Genomic DNA, 26,503 nt, shown 5'->3' with positions numbered 1-26,503 from the left:
ACTTAAGCCTAAAGTGCCAAGGCCCTTACACCCACCACTATAGAAACACAAATGCACTATCCTCCTATTCCCAAATGTGCACACACACTCACCCTATGTAGATGGATAAGGATGCTCAGATGGGTGATACTACCTGATCCCTAGTATGTGAGAGGCTGGAAATCAAAGAGAGTCCATGCAGCAGAAGTCCATGTAGCAGAGTATTGAGGAGAAAGGATCCTGCAAAGCAGTTGCAGGGATACCAGGCAGTGACAGAGCCTAACACACATTTCACTGAAACAGGCTAGTCCTTATGGGACAAAGTTCCCATAGCTGGACACAGACCCCACTTCCCCAGTATTGGGTCAGGTCCAAGAAATGAAGTTAGTTGAATTTGACTGGGTATTTTGAAGGTAACTGCTGTCAAGATTTGGCAGACAAAATAGAAGGGGACATCTAACTTCCCCAGGTGGGGTGATTAGCAAGAACTAAGTGTGTAACAGTGGTGAAGCTGTCTCCTTGATGGATCATCATCCTGAGCGAGTCCAACATCAGGCTGCCTTTATCAGTGACTGATGGAAAATGGCACTTAAGGATGACATGAGATGGTTCATGTGCTTTGGTGGAGCATTCTTTCAAGCAAGGGATATACTTGTATTACACATACCTTGGAGCTGGGGGAAGAGGCACAGGTAGCACTGACATCCTGCTTCCGTGACAGAATGCCCTTTAGTCGTTGGATACCAGGACATAGTTTCTGAGACTCATCCTAGGGAACCCCACTTAGGTTCTTGGGGGGGGGGGGGTGCCCTTCAAAATAACTAAGAGAAGACTGGAGGGTTCAAATCAAAGGGTCTCATCATGAAGTATGGACAGGGATCTCACCCACATCTGTTAAGGGGGACCAAATCAGTGCACTCCAGAATATGATTTTAATGAAACTGACACACCTGCAGAGGCATATCGGGGGTAAATGGCACCTGGAGACAACTCCCACTCCAGGTGCCCCCCACTCCCTCACCCGGTGCTCAGGGTGTGGCTCAGGTGTAGCTCGCCCTTGAGCCCAGCCGCCTGCCTCCATGCAGGCTGGCTTTCAAAAGTTGGCCTGCATGGAGGCTGGGGGCGGCGCTATACCAAGCGTGGGGGAGTCGGGACCATGCCCCTGGGCCCCGCCCTCCCAGCAGACTGACTTTTGAAAGCCGGCCTGCACAGAGGTGGGGGGGCTTGGCAGCAGGCAGCCACTGCAGCCACCCACCGCTGAGCCCCACCCTCTGCAGGCTGACTCCTGGGGGCCATGGCCTGGTGGCATGTGGCTGGGGCACACGCCATTTGATTAAGTGACCAAAAGGTGTACACCTGAAGACATGGGTGTCCCTCGTGTGGTACACCTCTTGAACACCTGTCTGTTTTATAGAAGGCCCTCATACAACCTGAAGGCCCTCATACAATCTATCACCCAAAGACTCTTTGAGGCAACACTGGCTTCAACAGACTTAGGAGGGTGTAGCTCTGTTTAAAATTGCACTATTAATCCAAAGTCAAATAACACTAGGGCTTTGAAAAGAAATACTTTCAATCTTATCAAGTTTCAACCAGACAAAATCTCAGTACAGTGGAACCTCAGTTTTCATTGCCTTCAGTTTTCATCGGTTTTCATCGATTTTTTCAGTGAAACATTTGTCTCAGTTTTCATCAATTTGCCTTGGTTTTCATCGATTGGCAGTAAGGTGCAGGGGTTTGTGGAGAAAAATTACCCGGACGAAGCTGTTGCAGGCTGTGTCTGCAACTTGTTTAATGACAATGTCTTGCCCAATTTCAGACAAATCTTAAAGAGGCATCAGAAACAGACCTCTTTGGACAGCTTTCTGGTGCGACATTGGTCCACTGGCTCTGAAGCTGGTCCTAGTGTTATTGTTTGTTACTTTTTGCAGCATTAAACACTATGTTTATTCACCAAAAATTTTGTTTTTGGTATGTTTTTTGGAGTGCCTAGAACAGATTAATTGGATTTACATTGATTCCTATGACTCGGTGTTCATTGGTTTCAATTTTCATCGATTCTTTTTGGATGGATTACCAATGAAAACCGAGGTTCCACTGTAGTAGTTCTGTTATTTAATAGTCCGTAAATCCCTATTGGAGATATTCATGTATTTACATCGGCCGGGAATTCTTTTAAAATCAGCAAATTACACAAACTTTAAAGAGCATTAGTTTATTATCTATTCTCTGTTACTTCAGAAACAATTATATACAAAAATTTGGAATGCTGAGTAAACGCTGATTGATAAAAACCTTACATAGCCGCTGACAAGGGAAGAATTCTAAAAAAAGTAGTACAGCAAATTAATCATGAATGCTTGGTTCTCTGTGTTGCTTATTGCTATGATTGTGTTCATATCATGTGTTCAAGTATATACACATTTGAAACTCCAGTCCAAAAAAGTAAAAATATATATATTTACACAATAAATATGTGGGATTTTTTCTTCCAGAATTTTTCTTCATTTGAACTGATTCTTTAATGAACTGTCATGAAAAAGACATAGAGCTGAAAAACAACTTTATTTAAACTATGCTAAAACAGAAATTGCAGATATATTTCATTGGACAAGGTGAGAAACCTTAAAAATCCATGTCTTTGGGATATTTTTCTCCATTTCAAATTAGCCGCTTCTTCGACAACTTCTTTCAGCAGAAAAAAATGGTCTCAATATAAAAATGGAATAGCATTAATAAAATGTGTAATTTTTTCAGAATACTATTTCACAGATGATTTAAATTTCTTGTAAGCATCTAGAAAGCACCACATTTTTGTCACTTTAATTTTTTTCTACAATTTATTGTTTCTGGCAACAGTCTCCTTGTTATACAAAACTATTCCAATTAAATTAAAGCATAACAGCATAGTTTACAATACTTCATACAAAATGTAGTGCATTTCAACACTCAGTTTATCTAAACCTGATTGAATTAAGTCTACAATCAGTAAAGAATCAGTTCAGGTTTAAGCTTTTTGCTCTTCCCAAATTACAGTTTGTGTCTCAGGTCAAATTAGGACTGATCTGTATGCATTCCCTTTAAAAGGCTGGATTTACTAGTATGATTAAAAGCAATGAATGTGAAATTTTAAACCATCAAATTAAATTTAAAGTCATTTTTTAGAAGCAAGGTAACACTGATGCCTGCCATTATATAGTTATGTTTCTCATTTTCTTTAAAGATTAACAGCACACAAAAAGTAAGTAATTTTTTCCCAAAAGACAGCACATTTCTACTAATATAAAAAAATTAATTCCTATGTAAATATTAATGAAAATAAACTAAAATTAATGTACAAAGAGTTGATAAGGGTTTCAATTAAAATTATTAAAACTATACACAGTACAATATGCAATTGATAACATCTTTGAAGTGCAATAACCATTGGAGCGTGCGTATTTAAAAAGTACAGCCTCTGTTAGGTATGTAAATTCCTTTCTGTTCCACCATGCCCTTCCAAAAAAACTACAGTCGGCTGGTGTTTTTTGATAGATTTCGCTTTAAAACTACCGATTTCAATTCATTAAAAACTGCAGTAACTGAATATTGCTCCAATGAAAAATCATTAGCCTCTTTTTTAAAAAAAAAACCAAAACCCTAAAATGGGGGAAAAAAACAGTTATTGGTCTTCTATGGCACTTTTCTCTGGTCCATAATAACTATGCATTATTTATTACCCCTTAAAGTTATGCAATCTCATCTCAGTTATGTAAGGAAAAAAATAAACATGAAGTTTGTCATAAAATTAATTATGTATAATCCGATAGTTTGTACAATACGGAACAAAGGCAGCCTGTGGTAAATTACTATTAATATAGTTAGAAACGTTTTAATGACTCTGAAGTGTCTATTTCACATTTAATGTCACCTGTAGGAACAGCCCTTTGAGAAAGATCATTACAAACTGGTGGGTCCCGAGTACCCCTCCCTTTGCCCTACAATTTCCCAACATCAAGCCTCCCATTGCTGTGTGACAGTCTCATAGAAACTGGCTTTGGTTACCTAGCTCCATACATATTGTTTCCTTTTAGTCTAAACAAGGCAATTCAAGACCAAACAAGTTCAAATGTCTCCCCTAAACCTTCCTGCACCATTTAACTCCTGGGCAGCCCATTCCTCATAGGGCTCACAAACCCCATTAAAAACAATGAGGTTCTTGCTAGCAGAGTGATTCAAGCTTTGGAACATGCACACACACCTGTGATATACGTGATGAGTTTCAGGCAACATAGTCTTAAAAACTGGCCATTTCAGTTTCTTTCTTTTTTTTTAATAAAAACTATAAATAAATTGAAAATGGAGTATTTCATACAAGGCAGAAGAAAACCACCGTTTTGCACAAAACTGGGGATTTTCAATTTAAAAAGGAGTCTCTGGGTACAACTCCACAATACAGATGGAAAAACAATTGTGTGATTTAAAAATAGCATCCAAAATTGATTTACACATAGCAAATAAGACAGTTAGTAAATCTGATATGAGCCAATCCTGTAGAACTCCCAGAAGTATATTTATAGTCTTCCTGGAAAGACTTCACATTTTATTGCATTTTTCTATTGGTAGATAATACATTCTCAAGTTAACTTTTCTTCCCCTCCTTTCTTGGTTCCTCACTTCCATTGCCATTTAATCTGGCCTTTTAAATTAATCCAGCCAGTCCCACATTCCATCGACCCATTCATCTATACAATATGCACATAGCCAAGCCAACATTTCAAATCTCTTAGCTGCATCTACAGAAGTGGTTTCAAAGATACTAAAAACCAGGTGAACAAAAAATAAAGGCAAAACACAGCTACAGGACAGAAAGCCCTGCCATCCGTCCACTGGCTACAACTGAGGCTCCTTATAACTTTACACAAAGTTCAGTAATATGTATGATTTATCCAAAAATAAACCCACCATCTGTACAAAAAACACCACAGGTTTGTTCTTGGAGGGGTGATCTCTGATTGCTCCAATGCTTTAAAAACTCAAGGGTTTGTTACCACACATATTTCCAAGACTATTTTATTTATGTTCTTTACAGTGGTTCTTCCCCCTATGACCACGTAAATTATTGTATTACTGTACATAATTTTAAAAGTTCTTTTCACATATAAAAATAATCAAAATATTCAGTTTCCAACAAGTCCTTCAAAGAAGCATGCTGGCATTTCCCTTTTATCCACAGTATTTAAGAACCTTCTCTCACAATGATGAGTTCCACTGTGTTCTGAAAAGTCTTTAGCAAAGATACCGCTTGTCCATGGTCAATACTGATGAAGCTATAGCCATTAGCCTGGAAAAGAAATTAAATCCAGATAAATGCAATGGAACAACTTTTCAGAAACATCAAACTTCAGACTTAAATTTCATGGCCTCTTCCTGGTTCTAGTCCAAATGTATCTCAGGGCAACAGGCTGGTGAAAGAACGGAAGCATTTTCATTATACTTACCAGATACACACACACACCTAAGTACTCTGGGTATGCCCAAAAGTCCAATCACAAAACTGTTTTTAACATTGCTGTGGCACCCCCCAAGTGGCAGGGCATTGTCCTACGCTGGCCCCTCATGAGGGCTCTCCAGTGCCTTGGGTCCCAGAGCAGCTTCAGAAGTGAGGGAGGAGTTCTCATGGACAGCCTCTCCTTCACAGTCCACAGTTTCCCAGAGTTGGGAGCCTGGAACTTTGCTTCCTCTTCATTCTGGGCACACTTTTTCCTTAATTGGTTGGTTGTTCCACATCCCCAGTCAGACCCACCAATTTGGTGTCAGGTGGATGCCTACCCCTCCTCGGCCCCAGTGGCTGCTTGCCCTGTCATTCCTGATTGTGGACTTTCCCCAACCCATGTCCTTCCCCAGCCCCGCCTCACTGCCCAGATATTGAAGCCTAGCTGCCTTTGGGTATGGACATCTTCCTGGGATAATTACATGCATTGTGAAAAATGGAACTATGGTAAGATAGCATATCTTGAAAACACTTGGGTTTATTCTTTAAAATTAATTAAATAGGTCAGTGCACAGACCAAACGACTTGAGAAGAAGTAGTTTAAGACATAAAATGGAGAATTGAAGAAGGGACAGAAGAAAAGGATTCAGAGAAAGTTGTTATATAAGACTGAAGTAAAGTACCTGAATAATTTTATCTCCTGGTTGCAAGAGTTTAGATGCTGGTCCTTCAGGCTGCACTCTGGTAACAAATATACCCTTCAAGCAAAGAGGAAAAAAGTTGTGGATATGCTTATAGTGCAGACGTACAATTAACTGGGATTACCACCTCTGCAAGAAAATCATGGGTACTACCAGAACTCCATTTAATCAAGATGAGACACAATAATGTGTGATGCAAAAACTAGATAAACTAGATAAACAATAGAGTGTGTATATACATTTTTTAAAAAAATTGGGAGGCAAGCCAAAAAATTGGGAGGCAAGCCAAAACAATGAATGAGAGAGATTCCCACATCCCAAAAGCCTTGTTAAATTATAATATTTGCTCTGAGCCTAAGATATAATTTGAGGTTAAATTCCTACCTGCATAAGAGAATGGAATGCACAAGTGGAAAATGCAGTTACTTTACCTATCTTGTTTCATATTTCCAATATGCCACTACACTAATTTAGGCTGACCCCAATCTACTAGTATAAGTACATCACCAGCGGGTCTTTTTAAATTCAACAACACTTTCCTTGCCCCATATTTGAAACTTGATGTGTGTTCAGATGCTGTACAGACCAAAATAAGATGCTTCCCTGCACTTTTTGAATACATGAAAAGAACTGTGCTTGAAACTGATTTAATATTTTATATCCAACACAAGATGTTTGTGGAAGCAGACCACAATCAAGTCTTCCTCTGGAACCTGATAGGATTTTTCATCTTGCCCTTGATCAACACTCTCCCCACCCACCCCCGCCCTGCCCCGACCACGCAAATATCTTTTGAAATCCCCTAGTTTCAAAACATAGCTTGCCAGGAAGTGCTGAGAGTAATTTTAAAAGACATACCCTGGTTGGGACATAGTTCACAGAACTGTGGTCAAACTATAGCAATTTCATTGCAAAGCTCTAAAGATTCCAGTCTTTCTATGAGAAACATTTTCTACTGACTTAATCTGCCTTGTAGATCATTTTGATCTAGTCACTGTGATTGATGTTGATACAATCCTGGGATCTGTGAAAGTCACTACTACATTTCACTGAACCCTTATTTTATTGATTTGAAACATTTATTAGCTCCCTTTCTATCTTATAGGAACTGAAAGCAGCTTTCACTTTCATAATCATGGGACTGCCACAGAAAAAGCCCTCGTTTGTGTACCCACCAAATCAACTTCCTTGGCCAATGGGACAGTCAAGAAAGCCGCTCCCTGTGATCTTAGTATCTGAGTAGGATTGTATGAGAAAAAGATGGGCTTTCAGATACCCCAGTTCCAAGCCATGGAAGACTTTAAAGGTCAGAGCCAACAAAGCCTTGAATTGGGTTTGGAAGCAGATCAGAAACCAGACTAATTGCTGTAGGTCTGGTGTCATATGACCCTGGCAACTGGTTCCGCAGCAGTGCAGCCATACGATTTTGTACTGTTGGAACTGTTCAAAGATAACTCAAGTAGAATGCATTGCAGTGTTCCAATACAGATGTAACTAAGGCATACATCACTGTGGCTAGATCAAACTGAGCCAGGAACAGGCACAGTTGGTGCAATAATTGTAGCTGGGTGGAAGCAGTTCAAAGCACAACAGCCACCTGATTTCAAGATGACTGCTCAGCTTTGCCAAGGAGGGGCAGCAGAATATCATCTCCATAGGCACCTGCGCATTTGCAAAGCTGGATCACGGTTTTGCAAAGGGGGAGGGGAGCCAGCAGGATATCTGTGAAGATGGGGAGAGTTCTCCCAATCTCCATAGGTACCTCCCGCATTTGCAAAGCAGGATCCCAATTTTGCAAAGGGAGAAAACCAGCAGGGTGCCTGTGAAGGTGGGGAGTCCATCGTGTGAAAAAATTTAACAAACTCTAGCAAGTGGGAACCCGCAAGAGGGGACTTGAGAGGAAATTATCCCTATCTTTGTTCTTCTGTTCTTTCCTTTCTTCTCTGCCTCTCACTCTCCATCCTGTCGATCCCTTCTCTTAATCTTCTCTATTTTTGCCCCGCTACCCCAATTGTCTTTCTGGCCCCCTACCTCAGCTCTCTCTTTCTGCACCATAACCCAGCTCTGTTTTTAACTTTCTGCCCTGATACCTCACCTCTCTTTCTGTCCCCCACACCCCTCTGACTGTTCACTTATTCTAGCTCTCTCTTTCTCTCTTTCTACCCCAACTCTCTATTATCTATGTTTCTCCTGCCTCCCAGCACTCATTCTCTTTCTGCTCCTACTCCAACTCTCTCTTTCTCTCTTTCCCCCAGTCCAATTCTTGGTAGCTCTGGATGGGCATGGGCTCCCTCAACAGCCCCGCTTTCACTGCCTCAGCCAGAGCCATTCAGAGTGTGGTGAGGCGTTCCCCCCTCCTTCCGAACAGCCTGGTGTGGAGTGGCCTGTTCAGTTCTGACTGCTAGTGTTGGGCTCACTCCTGACTTACTCAAGAGTTGGCTCAGGCAAGGAATAGGACAGTCCTGCAAGGACCCTAGAGCTTTAAAAAGTGTTACCAGCTGAGTGAGGAGTCTGAGAGCTGTAGTCCCATCAGCCCCTATGTACAGCAGAAATGACACACTTTGGACTACATCTTCCAGAGTCCTTCACTTTTTCTGGTTTATTGTCAGGAACTCACTGCTCAATTGTATATATTGTCAGATATCATCCAACTGACTGTATTGATTTACATTGTGCAATCCAGATTTAGTTCCAATGGGCAAGGCAGACTATAAACAACAAATAAAATATAAATAAAATAAAAAGATGGCCAACATTTGGGAGGCATTCTATAACAAATCTGCAACCCATACTATAAAAAAATCTGCAACTGTTTCCTGTCAGTCCTTTGGGAGATACTGTGAAACAGTTACTGCATCCTCACTGTGACAGCTCTTTTAGATATTTACAGATCAACATTGATTTCTTTCCTCTAATGCCCCATGGATAGAGTTGCCAAGAGTCAGTTGCAACTCAATGGCATTTTCTTCTTCAACAAAGCCAAAGGGATGAAAATGGTATAAAAAACCAAGATTACAACTCTTCATTTTGTACTTAAGATAATGGTTTAAAACTCTGATAAATGCCTGCCACTATACTATCTACATTTTAAATATTTTTAATACTCACATCATCATCAGGTCTGAATGGATTTCCTCTACCACCAACTCCTCCTGATATGCTAAATCCAAGCTCTGGATCCTTCTCGATTCTCACTCGAATCTAAAATACCAATGTTTAAAAACCAAAGTTAAAAAAACCTTTGCAATGTGTTGAAGTTCTAGCACAGTTCACATGTAACAACAAACCAATGTTTGTTCATTCGTGCTTGAATCTCACTCTCACATGCTCCCCCCTGCCCCGATCGGTTTACTAACCACAAAGTGTTGGGTCTGAAGTTCTCCTGAAGTTATAACTGATCTCTAGACTCTAGACTTCAGACATCTGAAGGAAATCGAAGCTTCAGAAGGCAGACTCTATGGCATTACATCCCTGTTGAGCTCCCCAAACTCAGCCTCACCAATATTGCCCCCAGTCATCAGGAATGTCCCAAACCAAGTCTGCAACCCTACCTCCTCCTCCCCCTCACTAGTAGCGCAAAAGTTCATTGTTATAGCCAAACTACAGCATAAAAACTCAAGTAACTGATAATGAAAGCAAACGTAGGAGAATGGGCATAGCTATACCCATTTATCCTGTAAAATTAATGACTGGAGTATTTTATTATGCAATTAATTATAAATCAAGCTGCCATGTTTAAAAGAACAAGCGAGTGACTGAAAAATTATCTTAACTCGGAACAGAAAAAAGCAACTTAGCATGAAAGACTCAATTCTATATTTCGGAGTGTTGGCTCAGATAGTTGTTTGTTTGTTTGTATTTTTGCCTTGCTCTTTACCCGAAGGTCTCAGGGCAAGTTACAACATAAGGTAAAAGTCATAAAATATCAATCAACCTAAAAGCAATTAAAATCTGTAGCAGTAAAACTTATTTAAAACCCATAAAACCTAATAAACCAATCAAAATTCGTAACACTTATTAGAATTCCAAAAAACCTGTTTAAAATTTTCATAAAACCTATTCTAAAAATTCATATTACCAGAAGGGGGAAGCCCTCTCTTCAGCTAAAGGCTCAGGAAAATAGGTGTACATTTACTAGTTTTCTAAATGCATATAAAGAAGATGCTTTTCAAAAACAGCAATAAAAATCTTTTCTATAAATTGAGGTCTAAAAATCAGATGAATTGGATACTTTTCTGATGTCTAGAATTATAGATAATAATTGGTTTCAGGCACCTCTTCTTGTATAAAGAGATATGTGTCTGCAATTCCCATAGTTTTCCTACTAGAACTGCAGCCTCACATGCTGTATTCCCTGCTGTTCTTGCAAGTCTGAAGACCTTCAGGAAATGCTTTCTGGAGGAATAAAGGAAGGTTGACTGGTAGGGAGAAGGCAGCTAACAGTCCTTCCCCAGAACCCAATACAATATTTTGAACTCTGGCATCATTAGTTTAAGTATTCCTGAAGAACCTCCTGTAAAAGCATACGCAGAAGTAGCAATAGAAGCCATTATCAACCATAATTTTAGTAAGCTTGAAGACATTGAGTGTTCCTGAACTAATGAACAGCCAAAGCAAAACTATGGTGCTCAGTAAACCATACTAAATTGCTTAGATCCCACAAACCCCATGAACATTACAAGTCTGTGGGAAGGTTCTGCTGCACCCCTCTGAGCCCCCTCTTCCCCATGTTGCTCCTTAATGTTATTAGTCCCCTTAAGAATACAGCATGGGGAATTTTTCATGCCAGTGCCATTTGCCTGAACTGCCTCCAGTCAGAGCAAGAGTCAAAGAGGAATTTCTGCCAATCCCTCCTTGATTCACCAGTACTCAAGGGATATTCAGATGGCCCAGGGAACTGAAGCAAGAAAACAATGATGGAAAATACTCCTTAAGGAAACTCTGTTTGTGGCTTGTTGACACCAAGTACTTGTAGTAAACCTTAACATCAGTGTGAGAACTTATCCTTATAATATAACATACTTTATTCCTTTACCTCTTGCTTTGACAGCTCATGGCTTTGCCTGGGTAAACCTTGGGACTGAGTGTATGGGGACTGGTGAGCAACTTTCAGCATCAGATAATCAATCAGTTGCTCTCTAGAAGGATGTCTTGCAACAGATGCTTGGGGAGCTGGATGATTGACTTGAGAATAGTTGACCTGAGGTCTTGAAGGCTGGCACAACTGCCCATTTGTCAAAGGTATCTGAAGGAAGTAAAGCATAATTAGCCAACATTTTACATCATCAAGGTCATAGTTGGTTTAAACAGCTGTTCTGATTTATCATGCTTAGCAAGCACTTACTACAAACATGTAATTTTTAAAAATATACATTATACGTTCTAGTAAAACTAATAATTGTCTATAAAAAACAAACCTAAACAAAATGCATTTCCTCTGTACTTTTGTATAGACTCCTGATGGGCTAAAGCCAAGCTACAATTTCAATTGGGATTTTTGGTCTGGAATCAGTATTTTTACAGCTTTTTTCAAAGTTAGTTTTATATTGGAAGCCAGACTCCTAAATAACCTGTAAAATGACAGAAAACTTTCCAATATAAATAGTGATAGGAGACAAATGACTCCACTGATCACATGTTAAAAATTTGAAATCAAGTTATAAACCTTAAACACACCAGGAACAAAAAAGGGTTAACTTAAATATTCTTTTCTGAAAATATATAGTTAGTAAGGCTGCAAAAATGCACCATATCCATGTGACAATGGAAATCTTGCAGGAGCTGAAGAATTGACACATTCTTCTACAAACTGGAAAGCTTTGACTGACATGGGTAATTATTGACTATCAGTTTATGACTAGCCCATAATATTCGACTTTGGGCAGCAGCAGGTTCCTCCAACATGTGGCTCTTTTTCCAACAGAAGAGCCACAATTTGAGGAAGGCTCCTTGGGCTAGACTCGGCTTCAGTCTTTTCTTGGCTAAGTGATAGAACACAGGCATTGTGGAAAAAATTGTAGGGTGAATGCAAATAAATGTGATGGTAAAGGTAGAAAATAGGTCCTCAAATTGCACTATCCACTTATATTAAAATGATTTTAAGAGGGACACACAAACATTAAAAACTACTGGGTTGAATCCAACATTGTTTTCTGATGATATTGAAAACTTAAGTCAGTGGACAAAAGACAACGCAATAGGGCAAGGGATCTTTGGATCCAATCCATTGTACTGATGCAAATTATGTACATAGTCATCACCTCAACAAGAAAACACTGAGCTTAAATGTTTTTATTTAAACTTACAAAATTAAAATAAGTATTATAGCATATTACTTGAGCCATCAGGTTTGTAAGGCTTTATACACTCTTTCCTCATAGTTAATGAGTTTTGATAATGAAACATATGTTATGATTGGACTCTTCACAACACTACAAGATTTAATCATTACAGCACACATATTGCATCTGAAATACTAAAACATGCCTTTAAAGAGTAAAATTAATGCCTATATCACTACACATCATACTGAACCTTTCTTGTAACAGCAGTCACCACATACGAGGCTTTGTCCCACTGTTATTTAACGTTTGAACTTCAAGGGTGTGTTCAGGGTGCATACATGAGTAATGAGTAATGTAGGTTTTGTACCTGAACAGGAAGTTTCTTTATGCTGTCAGGAGCAACATCTTTGAGACCAAGTGTGGCAGTTGAGTAATTCTGATGTCCAGAAATAAATACATCCTCTTGACATGATTCTACTGGTGTGGATGTTTGAGGATGCTTTAAAAGACAAAAAAAGCATATAAATATTTCCACTTCATTGTGGTGCATAATTTAAGGTTTTAGGCACTCCTTCAAAAGATTACAACCACATAACTGCTAATTATCTTCACTTGAATGCTAGGCATATTATTTAAGCATATTAGAGAATTTAATCCTATTACATCAGCCCAGAAATGACCACAAACTTTTAACACTGTTTTCTGAAAAATGTTGCAGCTTTTATAAGACTAAGAGCTAAACAACCCATAATGAAACTATTCACAAAACCAGTTACCATTAAAGGATTTGCAAACTTAACATTAGTCTTTTGTTGACTCATTCTGCTAGATTTATCCTTTTTCTGGCTCATTCTGGTCATAAACAATGTTACTTCCAACACTGTCTTGCTGCACTACAAAAGTTTTTGTATGGCTTTTTGTATTACAGTCCCTGTATTGATTATTTTACTAAGGAACTGAAAGATGGAGAAGGATAGTAAAGCTGTGATTATGTGGAATTATGTCTCCAAAGGACCAGTGGCGAATCCAGTCGTGGGATTCAAATAATTTAACAACTGGTTGTTTACAAGTGCCATTTTAACAACCGGTTCTGCTGAAATGGTGCGAACCTGCTGAATCCCACCACTGGGCGTATCTACGGCAAACTACGTACCAAGTAATCTTGTGTCACCAATCCAAATGGCATCTCAAATAAAGAAAAAAGAAATATGGGTGCAATTTTATGCAGAGTTATATTATTATACACTCATTGAATTCAAGGTGCTTAGAAGGGTGTAACCTATTTAGAATTGAACAGTAAGGAATGTACAACCTAAAAATTCAAAGAGAAGGAAGTGAGTAAGGTAGGAAGCTAAAATCAAAGAAAAAATACATTCCTTTTAGTTACAGATGCTTTGTCCTCATTTTAATAAGGCTGTTTTTAAAAATGGATTTGTAAGAAGAAAGATTGTGGCAGCACATGTAACTAATGTTCAGGAAAGGAGTTATAAGGAATAAGGGAAAACAAGTTAAAGGCCAAGTCATTCAAAGGAGGAGACCTTTGGGCTGCTGAGGATGTTGGTACTTAGATTATAGCAAGTGATACACTGGGAATGGTGAAATAATTGAGGGTAACTGGTTACAGAAGCAAAGACAAATAAGTTTGGCCTGTATGCAAAAGCAGACAGGAATCTACATTAATAGGACACAAGTAGGGTCTGAACGACAAGAGATGCAACTGATTTCAGCAGCAGAATATTAGAGTTGTGAAAGCTGATTTATAACAATGCACGTGTGGGGAGGAAATTATTGTAGTACTCAGTGCAGGAGACATGGCCCCTTCCGCACATGCATAATAACGCACTTTCAATCCACTTTCAACGTACTTTGCAACTGGATTTTACTGTACAGAATAGCAAAATCCACTGACAAACAGTTGTGAAAGTGGATTGAAAGTGCATTTTTCTGCATGTGCGCAAGGGGGTCATGAGCATACACTAGAATTTTCAGCAAGGAAATAAAAACAGAAGGTATTGTTGAAGGCTTTCAGGGCCGGATTCAACTGGTTGTGGTGGGTTTTCCAGGCTGTGTGGCCGTGGTCCACCAGACCACGGCCGCACAGCCTGGAAAACCCACCACAAAAACAGAGGGCTTTTTTCAGTTTTGTACAGGAAGAAGAAACATGATTTGATGAATGATCATGGAGGAAAGAGGAACAAGCTAGCATAACAGACAGTGATGGAATTAACAGTGACAGAACGTATCCAAAGAGGAGACAGTTTGTAAGGAAAGGTGAGAATTTGAGTCTTGGACACACTACACTAGGAAGACAGGTTGTCCATGTTTTAAAATTAGGTAACTGATTTATATTTGTGGTTTAACATGATATTTATTTTCTACGGATGGACCTTGGCAAAAAACATTCTAGGCCACTATGGTCTCCGTGGTAAACAACTGTAATACTGTTTATACAGTTTCAATGACTACTAGACCTTTAAAAGACTAAATAAAGAGGATCTCTGCCCAGAAATTATAATCTAAAGATAAAAAGAAAAAACAGTACGAGGAAAGGCAATGGTGACTAGAGAAACTAAAACATCAATATATGCCATATATATAGATATAGATACATATGGACATCAGAATATATAATCAACAGGCTGAAAGCAATAGCCATTAGGACATACCATGCACATTTGAAGGGTAATAATTTAGAATAACAATTCTCCAAGTAACTCAAGACAGCAGAACAGTTTATGTACTAGACTAGAATCCATGAGAAACCTACCAATTTGGCCTGAGAATAAATTTCTTGCAGCTCTATAAGGCTTTCAATTGACTCACAGGTATGTGCTCAGTATGCAGCTGCTTTCAGAACTGACCACTGCTGATGTTTTAGCACAAGGTAAAAACTCAAAAACAAAATGAAGGAAAAAGACTCTTCAATAATTGCCATTATTGAATCACCATTGTACAACAGGAAGAAGTCAGCCGTAGTATAGAACAACAAAAAGCTACAGAAGTGGACAGTGTCAAAGACGCATCACGTGCCCATTTCCTGACTAACAATAGCCTTTTTATGCATGTACTCACACGACCAATGTGAACACCAGAACTTCTTCCGTCTGCAACACTCAAGGTAACACTGCCCTGGCTGCCATGCAGATCCCTAGAGCTGCCATAGTGAAAGCTGCTAACTGGAGCATAATTGGAATTAAAGGACCTAGACAGCATGCTCTGAATAAAGAAGGGACAGATAACACAGAGATTAGTGCAGCATGCATAAAACACAGGACATGTTACACAGACTTGATACAGACATACAAACTGTGCGTCATGCAAAAATAATACCATGCACACCAACGCCCATCACAAATACAAAATCTCAGTGACACCCCATGTGATCTTGTTAAATATAAATTGATCATGCAGTCTGATACGATATACATATTCAAATGCATGTGTCTCAGGGAAGTGAGTTTCGCTGTCAGATTTTACACATAGGTAGCTATGTTGATAGAAAGGGAAAGTAGAAGACTAAAATACATTCCTCCCCCACACACCCCAATAAATTTTTTTAAGCAGGAACAATATGTCTATTCAACATATTTCTGCACCATTTCTTCTGTACTAACATCTATTATTTCATGGGTTTTTTTATAAACCAGCATTATTTTTGATAACTAGAAGTTTAGCTACTGTTTATCATTTTATTTAGTGAATAACTTTAGTGTGATCTTACGTAAGTACAATTAATTTTTTTGTAAACCCATAATGCACTCCAACACTTATTTTAGAAATTATGATACACACCAATAAAGTGCAGGGAATTTTTGCAAAAGATACTGATGAAAACTACGTTTCCAACTATTCAAATAGAACTAGAACTTAAATTTTTTACTGTATTACTAAACGTTGCATAAATACTGTTCCCTGACCATTTGTGAGAATGTATTACAGACTATTGAATTGTACCAACTGTCTTTATATTGTCTGATCCTTGTGTTAGCTTTGTTAAAAATGAAAACTTTGTAAACAAACAAAAAAAGCTTAAAACCCTCCAGAAACATGTATGCAGATTTAGATTCTGTGTACTTTTTAGGCCCTTTCTAAAGTGACAACCACTTGAGAATGAAATGGCCATTTTCCAATCCAACATACTCCACATAAGGCCTGGGCCAGGGAGTAGGAGGGGTGGGGCATTGACGTGTAAAAGAGCCAAAATCATGAATGGGCTCCAGAGTGGTCAGAGTGGGATGACTTAACCACGGCTAAAGTCAAATCAGAATGGACACTGAATACTTTATAATTTTCACTGGAACCAACAGGAAATAACAGGGCAATAAATTCCAAGTGTCATGGCTTAAGTGATCATATTCAGTAAAAATCAAGTTGACATTGCATATTGATGCTTAGCTTTAAGACAATGGTGTTTTTAGGGGAGCCTTCAGCGGTTGGACTCATTTGTTGCTGCTTCCATTCTTGATCTGTTTTTCTTGTTCCTTGCAGGTTATTTGCTTATTGATGCTATTTTGAGACTTTTGCATTTTAATTACTAGTCATGTTTTATTTGATCATTTCTATTAGTTTCCTTGTAGCTTTTATAAAGCTGAAAGGATAAAAAGAATCTGGATTTATGCCATCCCTTTCTTTCCTGTAAGGAGACTCAAAGGGCTTACAAACTCCTTTTACTTATTTGTTTGTTTATTATGTTTATATACTGCCCTCCCCTCTCCCTTCTTCTCTCCACAACAGACACTTCATGAAGTAGTTGGGGTTGAGAGTTCCGAAAAATTGTGACTAGCCCAGTAGGAACGTAGGAGTGGGGAAACAAATCTGGTTCACCACACAAGAGACCAGCGCTCATGTGGAGGAGCAGGGAATCAAACCTGGTTCTCCAGATTAGAGTCCACCTGCTCTTAACCACTACACAATGCTCATTCTCAAGCTGAGATATGCCTATAATATTATTAGCTTCATAGGAATGAAATTATTCATTTGTACAGGATTAAACTAATTCATGAGCAAATCCAGCAGAAGCAAAGAATCCCATGTCACCTTTGAGACAGCCAAATTTATTATGGCTGATTTGCGAAGGAGAATAAGCCAAGTTCAACCTTGCAGGCAGTTCCTGCTAGTCATTTTTCAGAGAGTAGCTGTGTTGGTGCTGCAGAACGGTTAGATTTGAGTACAGTAGCACCTGAGAGACCAACCAGAGTTCTAGAGTATAAGCTTTTGACTTTTCTACCAACTGACAAAGAGCGCTTTAGCCCTCGGAAGCTAATATCCTGAAACTCTTGTTGGTGTGTAGCTCCTGTTGGTCTGTAAGGTGCTACTGGACTCAAATCTGGTTGTTTGAGATTTTGCTGTATCTCAACTTTCAGGCTAGGCTCCTTTAGTCTCCCATTTCATAATAAGTTCTCCTCCAACATTGTTACATATAAGATTCAATACTTTCTATGTCCTCTTCACAACAGAGCACCATCCATGGTTCAATCCCAGCATTTTCAACTGCAGGATCACATGTAATAGGTCCCTGCTGAGATCTGCAACAGCCACTCGAATCAAAGGACAACACACTGGCAAGATGATCAAAGTCTCAACATCAAAGTCCTCTTATGTTACATGAGAATGCAGAAGTAATCTCTCACAAAGTTTCATGTCATAGAGAATTTTTCAGAACTTTAGAGAAGCACATGATTTGCTCTCTCCCTATGACCCTCACAAGTTTAGCATGTCTAAAAAGTAGTGGGCTTTTCTTTTTCTTTCCTTTAAGCATACAAGAGAGAGGCAGGGATGGAGCAGTATAAATTCTGGAAGATATGCTACACATAAGCTCATGACAGGAAGATCAGTGTCTTTGTACTTGTGCAAGTTTACTTTTTAATGTGCAGTAGTGTACCACACTATCTGAATGCCTGTTCTTATGACTTCCAAATAGAGCATTATAGATTTTGGGGGTGGGGGGTGTTAGAAGAAAGCTGATATTTGATGAAATATTCCTGAGGGGACCAGAATATCAAAGCACTCACCCAGCCCAGGAGCTACAAATTTTTCTAGTATATTTACACCTTCAACATAAAGAACATGCTCTTGCATAGGAAGCTAATCTTGGAAACGGAAGTTTGAGTACTTCAGTTTAAATTCTTTTCATGGCTTTTCCAGAAACATTGGCAGTTTATTATTCTTGATGTGGCCTTTATTAAATACTTTATCAGTAGGGATTCATTTAAAATAACGACTGATAAAGACTATCAATACATTGAAAATGGCAGAATGGGAGCCATATGCATGCTCTAGCTTTTTTTTTTGTCAGCAAGTCACAGTTGAGGTTGGAGGGTTTTCGTGGCAAGAGAAATTCTATCTCCTGAGCCACAATGTTCTGTACCAACTGGAGTTTCCAAGCTGATTTAGAGGGAAGACCAATGTACAGTGCATCAAAGTAGTCTAGTCTCAATGTAACTGTGGCATAGATTCAAGTGGCCGGATTGCTTTTATCAAGGAGCCATCATACTTGGACAGCCTGCATTAATTTGCTTCTCCATAAATAATGCAGGGTCCAGAATAATCCTTAAGGCTGAGTCAGCAAGGATCAGCTGAATGTCACTAAAAGTGGGGAGAAGAGTGTCTTTCAAGCTCTTCGCCTTCCCAACCAGCATCGTCTTTGTCTTGTATAATGATACTGTATTGAAATGAATGATCTCATAGCAGGTATTTTGTATACAAAACAGTAATTAATCATTTCTGTAGGGCATCATTCCAACGGAGTGCATTAATCTACCCAACATTAATCTACCCATTGCGTAGTGCTTCTGAAATCTATATAAAAAACTATAAAACTATTTACTTGTTGATTTATATTGTCATTTACAGCAAAACACTCATCTGGGAAACTACACACAGCACTACCATACATTATACTAGCAGGATTACAGTCATCAGAAAGATCCACGTTTTGGAGACATTTGCTTGGGGCATCAATGTTAACTTAATCATATGAAAGTATGACTGGTTAATTGCATGGAGTGGCAATCACAAAGTTAAGACCTACCCCTGGCATGCATATCACTAGAGCAGGGGTCTGCAACCTGTGGTTCTCCAGATGTTCATGGACTACAAATCCCATCAGCCCCTGCGAGCATGGCCAATTGGCCATGCTGGCAGGGGCTGATGGGATTTGTAGTCCATGAACATCTGGAGAGCTGCAGATTGCAGACCCCTGCACTAGTGTAACACTGGAATCAAGCAACAGAGAAGTACAAGGAAGAATCCAGGCCTCTGAACTCACTACCTCTCAATGCATTCACTTACTATAGTTACTTACTATAGTTTACAAATATCTACTCCAAAAGGTAGAGAATATATTCGTACACAACATCTTTAACTTGTGTAGAACTTCAAATCTCTCCAAATACTTGAAATCCAAGCTAGATAAGAGTTTTTAAACTTTTACATTCTGTACCAAACACATTAGGAATCTCAGCATTGTAAGAGACCACAAGAGCCATCAAAGTCCAATCCCCTGCCATGCAGGAATACACAGTTAACACACCCTTGACAGATGGCTATCCAACTTATGTTTAAAAACCTCCATGGAAGGAGACTCCACCAACCTTCCAAGGCAGTGTATTTCACTGTCAAATAGCCCTTACTGTCATGAACGTCTTCCTAAAATTTAGGTGAAATCTCTTTTCCTGAACTTTGAATCCATTATCCCTTCAGCTGTTGGAGGCACCCTAGTGTGAAAAGCGAAGGCAGCTTGTGCTTCCAGACTTCAGTGATGAAGAGAAGGGAAGGGCAGAGACAGTGGCAAACTACACGTTTTGGCTAGAGGTGTGTGTGTGTGTGTGTGTGTGTGTATAGCAACTATCTAACATGAAGTCTCTCTCTCTCTCTCTCTCTCTCTGTGTGTGTGTGTGTGTGTGTGTGTGTGTGTGTGTGTGTGTGTGTGTGTGTGTGTGTGTGTGTGTGTGTGTGTGTGTGTGTAGCAACTATCTAACATGAAGTCCTGCATCTACCTAAGAGCAATTTAATAAGAACCAACAATCTTGCTCAAACAGCCGAGCATTCTGTGTCCAAGAAGTCAGTCATAAAGCATGGTGCGATGGAGTTATCCACCCCCCATTCTTTGCCTCCATGGTTTGGTTAACAAGCACATTGCCCCAATACATAAAGTACAATGGACAAAATGTTATCATTCTCTTTTTTAAAAAAATAATTTGCATACCACCTTTTATATCACATTTACTATAGATCCCACAGGTGATCAAACAATCATTTGCAGTGTAATTTCCTTGTTGGGTAAAAAGACTGTCCCAGTTTGAATTGTAAGAGGTTTTCACCACAGATAAACATGAGCAGTCCTGAGTGTTTCCAAGAGTGGAAAGAAAAGGTCACAAATACTTGACAAAGATTCCTCTTTCACCATAAAAGACAAATGGGAACTGCTGTTAAGCCTCAGTGAGGGAGAACTGCTGCATTTTCAGCACCAGCTACAGACCAATAACTGTCAGCCAAATACAACCAATACACAGCAAGTTGCCTGACTTTCCAGGTTTTAATAAACAAGCTGGGTTTAAAAAGGTTGCACTCCCTGTTAAATTCAGCTACAGGATTCTATTGCCCTTACAACAGTTTAAATCAGTGGGTCTTAACCTTCCTAATGCCGCGACCCTTTAATACAGTTCCTCATGTTGTGGTGATCCCCAACCCTAACATTCATCCATTTTACAGATGGAAAACACTGATGCAGAGAGTCTTAGGTGACCCCTGTGAAAGGGTTGTTTGACCCCCAAAGGGGTCACGACCCACAGATTGAGAACGGCTGGTTTAAAAGGAATTAATACACCAAAAAAAAAATCCTTAACAAACACTGGTGAAACTGAAATGTGCACCTAAAACTTGATACTTGTGCACAAGTTCAAAACATGCCACAGGCTGGGTGCAAAGATCTATTTCTGGAAGCAAAAGGCACTTCACACAGGAGGGCGGACACAGGAAGATCAGAACAGGGCTAGCTGGCATTTTCAAGGGAACTCAAGGAAACCCTGATCTATGACTACTTCTTTCCTATACAGATTAGGTCACTATGGTCATTCATGTTACAGCGTGCTGATTTCTTCGGCAGAATGAAACAAGTTAATTCTCTTTAATATATGAATTGGCGGCACCCCCTCCCCCAACAGTCCATTTGATCAGCAAGTTCTGACAAGTTTTAAGAACTGTTCAAACATGTTGGAGATCCACAAAGGAAGGAAAGTCCAATTCATATACCCTCCACTGGCTCTACTTTCTGCCCATGGTTGGCTCCCAATAGGCCTCCCTCACTAACACCCCCATTAACTCCTTCTTCCAACTGCTATTGGATCCACCTATCCTACCCCTATGCTTGCTCCAGCTCTGCATCCTTCCTTTCACTCCAATCTGTTCTGTGTCCCTGAACATCTGCTTCACTTTAACTGATGACTGTTTTCTCCTTCTTAGCCCCCTCTCACCCATAGCTTCCCTCTTCCCCACTTTCCATCTCCCACCCCATCTCACTGCAGTGTTGTTACCACCCCACCAGATTCTTGGAAAACCAGTGGTTCTCAACCAGTGGCTCTAAACCAGTGGTTCTCAACCTTCCTAATGCCATGACCCTTTAATACAGTTCCTTATGTTGTGGTGACCCCCAACCCTAACATTTATCCATTTTACAGATGGAGAACACTGATGCAGAGAGTCTTAGGCGACCCTTGTGAAAGGGTCACTCGACCCCCAAAGGGGTCACGACCCACAGGTTGAGAACCGCTGCTCTAAACCTTTCTCCAGATTCACCACACAGGATATTCATCTCTTGTTGTTTGGGTTGCCTCAGCAACCTAAAATACCACCGTGAAGTCTTCTCATGAAATTATAATAGCTGTCAAAATACACACTGCTAATTTAAAAAAAAATAGATTTTTCTGCACACCTGAGAGTGACTTTGTTGTGAGGATTTGTTTTGATCCCCAAGGTGGTGGCACAGGTATTCATAGTTACATTTTGTTGGTGTTTTTTTCTGATGAAGAAAAAGGAAAAAACAATGGTGGCTGGGGGGGGGAATATTTATTGTTTATACAATATTTATTGTATATTTATTGTCTATGAACTATAAATATTTTCCCCCAAGCACTGCTTTTTTGCTTTTCCTTTATTTTGCTTACTGTGGCCCTTGTCTCTCTCTCTTTTAACCTATAGTGCTGTCTCTGATGGACAATAACTTTGAATATTTACAGTAATCCTCAATTTACTAAACAACAATCATATGGCACAAGTAAATTACATGGCAAGCCAGCACAGTTTTCTGGGAGGTGCAGTACTAAAGCAGGAACTGTCTATGACCCCCTCAGAGATTATCATTAGACACAATACCATACAAGTATGTTCCAATGTCACTGCAGTGATAGGGTCCAGCCCACTGTTCCATTCTAAAGAGTTGTTAACGAAGCTCAAACATCCAAGAAATCACTGTCACTCAGATTTCACATTTACTAAACTTTGCAGTAAATAAATTTCACAGAGCCTTTAAAAGATAACTATTGTTGATATTGGGATTTTTATGTTGTCAGTTATTGCTTGGTTGAATGCATCCAAGCGTATCACACAATTAAAACTTCATCACACTTGACTGTAACTGTAGAACATGCATCAGTCAAAATAGATGGATGGCTCACTTTACAGAATGTATAGAAAATAACACCGTTCCTTACCTTTTCTAACTTTTTGGCCTCAATATGTCGCAACACCTGTTCCCTCCAGTCATGAGGGACTTTGCTTTTTCCTGGAGCATCTAACAGAGAGTGTTCAGAATTAACTCTTGGGTTTGTTCTTTTAGAGGGACTAGTCCTTGAATAATTGAAGTCACTAACTGACATAGTCCTCTCTGGTATTTCATTTGGTGAAGGGCGAGCACTCTGAGGTCGGGTTACATTGGGACCATCAACACTATAGGTTCTTGCGGAAAGTGGTCTTTGTGGTCCTCCTGACATTATGGGTGGGACTCTTCCCATTGAATGCAAATCCCTGTATGTTAAATAATCCCCCTCAGGAATCTGAGGATGCCGGGGAGGTGCCGTATCACCAACGTTCATGGAAGCAGTGGACGATACACTGCTTTGCCGCTGAAGCGTATTTCTGGTTGCCCCTGAAAGAAGTCTGTCATTTGGTGGAACGGCCCACATTTCCATGTGCCTCCCACCCATTCTTTGATGCATATTATATGCAGCACTTGCTCTAACATTGTTATGGTTGGAGAAATTCATGTTGGCAGAGTATTTCACAGCACCGCAACCTTCTACGGTATCTGACCTAGTCAAGCGTTGAGGATGCAAGCAACTTTGTTCAATGAGAGAGTTCTGCTTTTGGGGCCACAAAGTGTCTTTGGCTGCCATACTGCTGCTGTATTGGATGTTATACTGGGGATTGCTGAGTGGTTGTGAAGTATTTGTCTCATGCCCTCTTATTACATTATTACCTTCAGGATTGTGATTTGAATCAAACTTGAAAACTGATTTTGTACTTATTAGATCAGATGATGACGACGATGATCCAGGAAATACTTGCAATGGCTGGTCACAGAGAAGACTGGCGGACTTGCTACGGACAATATTTTTTCCATCTGGAACCGCCGGCGCTGATTTCACTACTGGACTCTGTTGCTGTGATCCATTATCGTTGATAATATCATAGATTTTCAGAGTGCCCATGTCCATGCTTGTGATACTGTGAGATTTTACGACTGGCCCACTCCGCTGTGGGGACAAGTCTTCAGTGCTCTTTGAGAGACACATTTCTGAAGAAGACTCAGTATCAAGCGTGGCACTTCTCTTCAGTTCTGGTTTTCCTGCAGAGCGAGGGACTTCCTCAAAATGCCCATTAACATTATTTAGAGGGTACAGATTAGAATATTTCTTTTCATTTTCCATGTGATCCATCTCTTCTTTCAAGTTGTTGTTTAAAAAGCCCTTAATGGATGCTACTTCCTGTGTTTTTACTCGTTCTGCATTGGATTCCATTCCATCCTCCCCAGCCAATTTACTTATATTCATTCCGATTTGCTGCAATTTATGACTTGCATCAGTAGCACTGTTTAGTTCAACACCTTTCTCTATTAAAGCTAATCTCTCTTCAATGCTTAATGCGAATTCAGTAAAATTGGTAACTTTTTCTTGGGCCGCACGTTTTTCCTCTGCTGTGACATTCATTTCACCTCCATTTTGTAAGAGGCTATTAGAATTCTCATCTTCTTGCCTGAAATCAAAAACACTGTTTAATTCAAGAGCATAAGCCAACCTTCTTTGACAACACTTAGCAGGTGTGTGCTTATTTTAATTATTCTGCACCTCTGCCCATGCATTTAAAGTTCTAAAATCCAAGAAAACCCTGCGAAAACAGAAGGAGTCAAGCAAAGGAAACATAGCAGTGGAAGGCTGCAATCTTCAGGCTACCTGTCAGCTATAACTGCCTGCATTATGATGGGAGGAAAAAATTAACCCCTCACATAACCAAATCAGCTGATCTTTTTCAGCCCCATGTCAAGAAAGAAGCTAGCAAAAGCTATTCTTGCTCTATGATAGCAGTAGGTCCAATGTCTCCTTAGGCAAGGACAGGCAAGGACATACTGTATTTTGTTTCCATGCAAGTTGCAATTTTGCTACTATCATTATTTATTTATTTATTTATTGGTTATATTTATATACCGCTCTCCCCCGGAGGGCTCTCCCATCATGAATGGGAGAAACTACCTCTCCAAGGCTGATTCCACATGGGCCAAAAACAGCAGTGTGAAAATGGTGTGAAAATGGTTTAAAAGGGTTTAAAACCATGTAAAAGGATTGATACTGTTCACACCGTTTTCACACCACTGTTTTTGGCCCATGCGGAATCAGCCCAAGCCTCCCTACCCCATTCAGAGCTGCTAGGAGGAACCAGAGGGATACAAATTCAAAGGCCCTGGTTATCTTTCAGACCCATAACGTTCGGTAAGGAATTAGATTTATTTTCATATGATGTTTGGTTTTGGTGGTATGAATGGTTATCTGGAGCATCTTGGTGTCTTCTTCCCCTAATTTGAACACAACAGAGTCTTTCCATGCAAGGATACCCTTCTCGGGACAATGGGGCAAACCACATTAGAAGGGCACTTCAAGACACTCTGCAACTGGCATTAGAAATTCAATATAGGAATTCTTCTTTGTTTCAAACTGGAGATTATAACTTCACAGTCAAATTTGTAAATCAAACTTCAGCAACTCAGGAATTACACTCAATATTCCAAATACAGTTATTGTAGAAGGTTTCCCAACCTGATTTTGGAAGTGATGGACATGTTCGTTTGTTTCTCTGGAGAGCACAGTGATGCTTCATGGCTGCTGTCAGTATTTAGAGAAACTGAATCAGACATCCGAGAAGGAGAGGAACAATTGCTGTTGTTTTGGTTACTGTTGTGGGTAGGTTCATCCGATAGTGAATCTACATCTTTACTGTCATCTGAAAAAAGCAGTTCAATTTAGAATGTGCACATAGTTCGCTCATAGAAATGCATCACAATAATTTAAGAAAGCATATTTTTCATATTCTGTTGGTTATGCATAAATAGATGGTGAAATTCAGAACTTCAGAACTGAACAGCTTGATTTGAAGTTTACACTGGATAAAAATAAAGCTTCCTTACTACAGCAATAAATGGACTTCTTAGTTATGTATCAGCACTATTTATTTTTCCTAAAAACAACCACAAACTATGCTGTAGGTTATGGATTTCATATTGTTTTTTCATAGTCTGGGAGATTTTACTTGATGTTCTATACATATATAAATAACAAATAAAATGTAAAAATATATGCATCTATAACATTATAACTCTGCTATTTTATGGGGGGGGAAATGACAAATTACTGTGTTCCAAGTCATCCTGAAAATTATGTATTCCTATTGTTTCCCCTGAGCAGCAAAGTGATATAACAACATTTAAGCAGAGAAAAAGAAACAATTGTTAAAATCTGAAGCTGAACTTTTATAAGTGAGTTTCACTCTACCAATGATTTGTGTTCCCCCTAAGGAGCCTT

General features: G+C 39.5%; 1 protein-coding gene across 3 annotated transcripts in view; it reads right to left on the bottom strand.

The window, feature by feature from the left end:
• Window positions 1–2,178: 2,178 nt before the first annotated feature.
• ERBIN (erbb2 interacting protein) overlaps window positions 2,179–26,503 on the bottom strand; it is a 99,878-nt gene continuing 75,553 nt past the window's right edge. Inside the window, exons 20-27 of one of the 3 annotated variants that reach the window (XM_048502866.1) lie at window positions 25,742–25,925; window positions 23,147–24,686; window positions 15,510–15,653; window positions 12,805–12,936; window positions 11,189–11,398; window positions 9,262–9,354; window positions 6,136–6,210; window positions 2,179–5,302 (exon numbers count right to left, since the gene is read on the bottom strand). In XM_048502866.1, coding sequence (XP_048358823.1) covers window positions 5,198–5,302; window positions 6,136–6,210; window positions 9,262–9,354; window positions 11,189–11,398; window positions 12,805–12,936; window positions 15,510–15,653; window positions 23,147–24,686; window positions 25,742–25,925 — 2,483 coding nt within the window. In that variant the 3' untranslated portion in view covers window positions 2,179–5,197. Of the gene's footprint in view, window positions 5,303–6,135; window positions 6,211–9,261; window positions 9,355–11,188; window positions 11,399–12,804; window positions 12,937–15,509; window positions 15,654–23,146; window positions 24,687–25,741; window positions 25,928–26,503 lie in introns of those variants that run through there. The other 2 variants (XM_048502867.1, XM_048502868.1) reach the window with 2 other exon arrangements.

Source organism: Sphaerodactylus townsendi, linkage group LG07 (assembly GCF_021028975.2).
Source record: "Sphaerodactylus townsendi isolate TG3544 linkage group LG07, MPM_Stown_v2.3, whole genome shotgun sequence".
NCBI classification, from domain to species: domain Eukaryota; kingdom Metazoa; phylum Chordata; class Lepidosauria; order Squamata; family Sphaerodactylidae; genus Sphaerodactylus; species Sphaerodactylus townsendi.
Note: the sequence above shows the minus strand (reverse complement) of the source record. Positions and strands in the feature narration are given on the sequence as shown.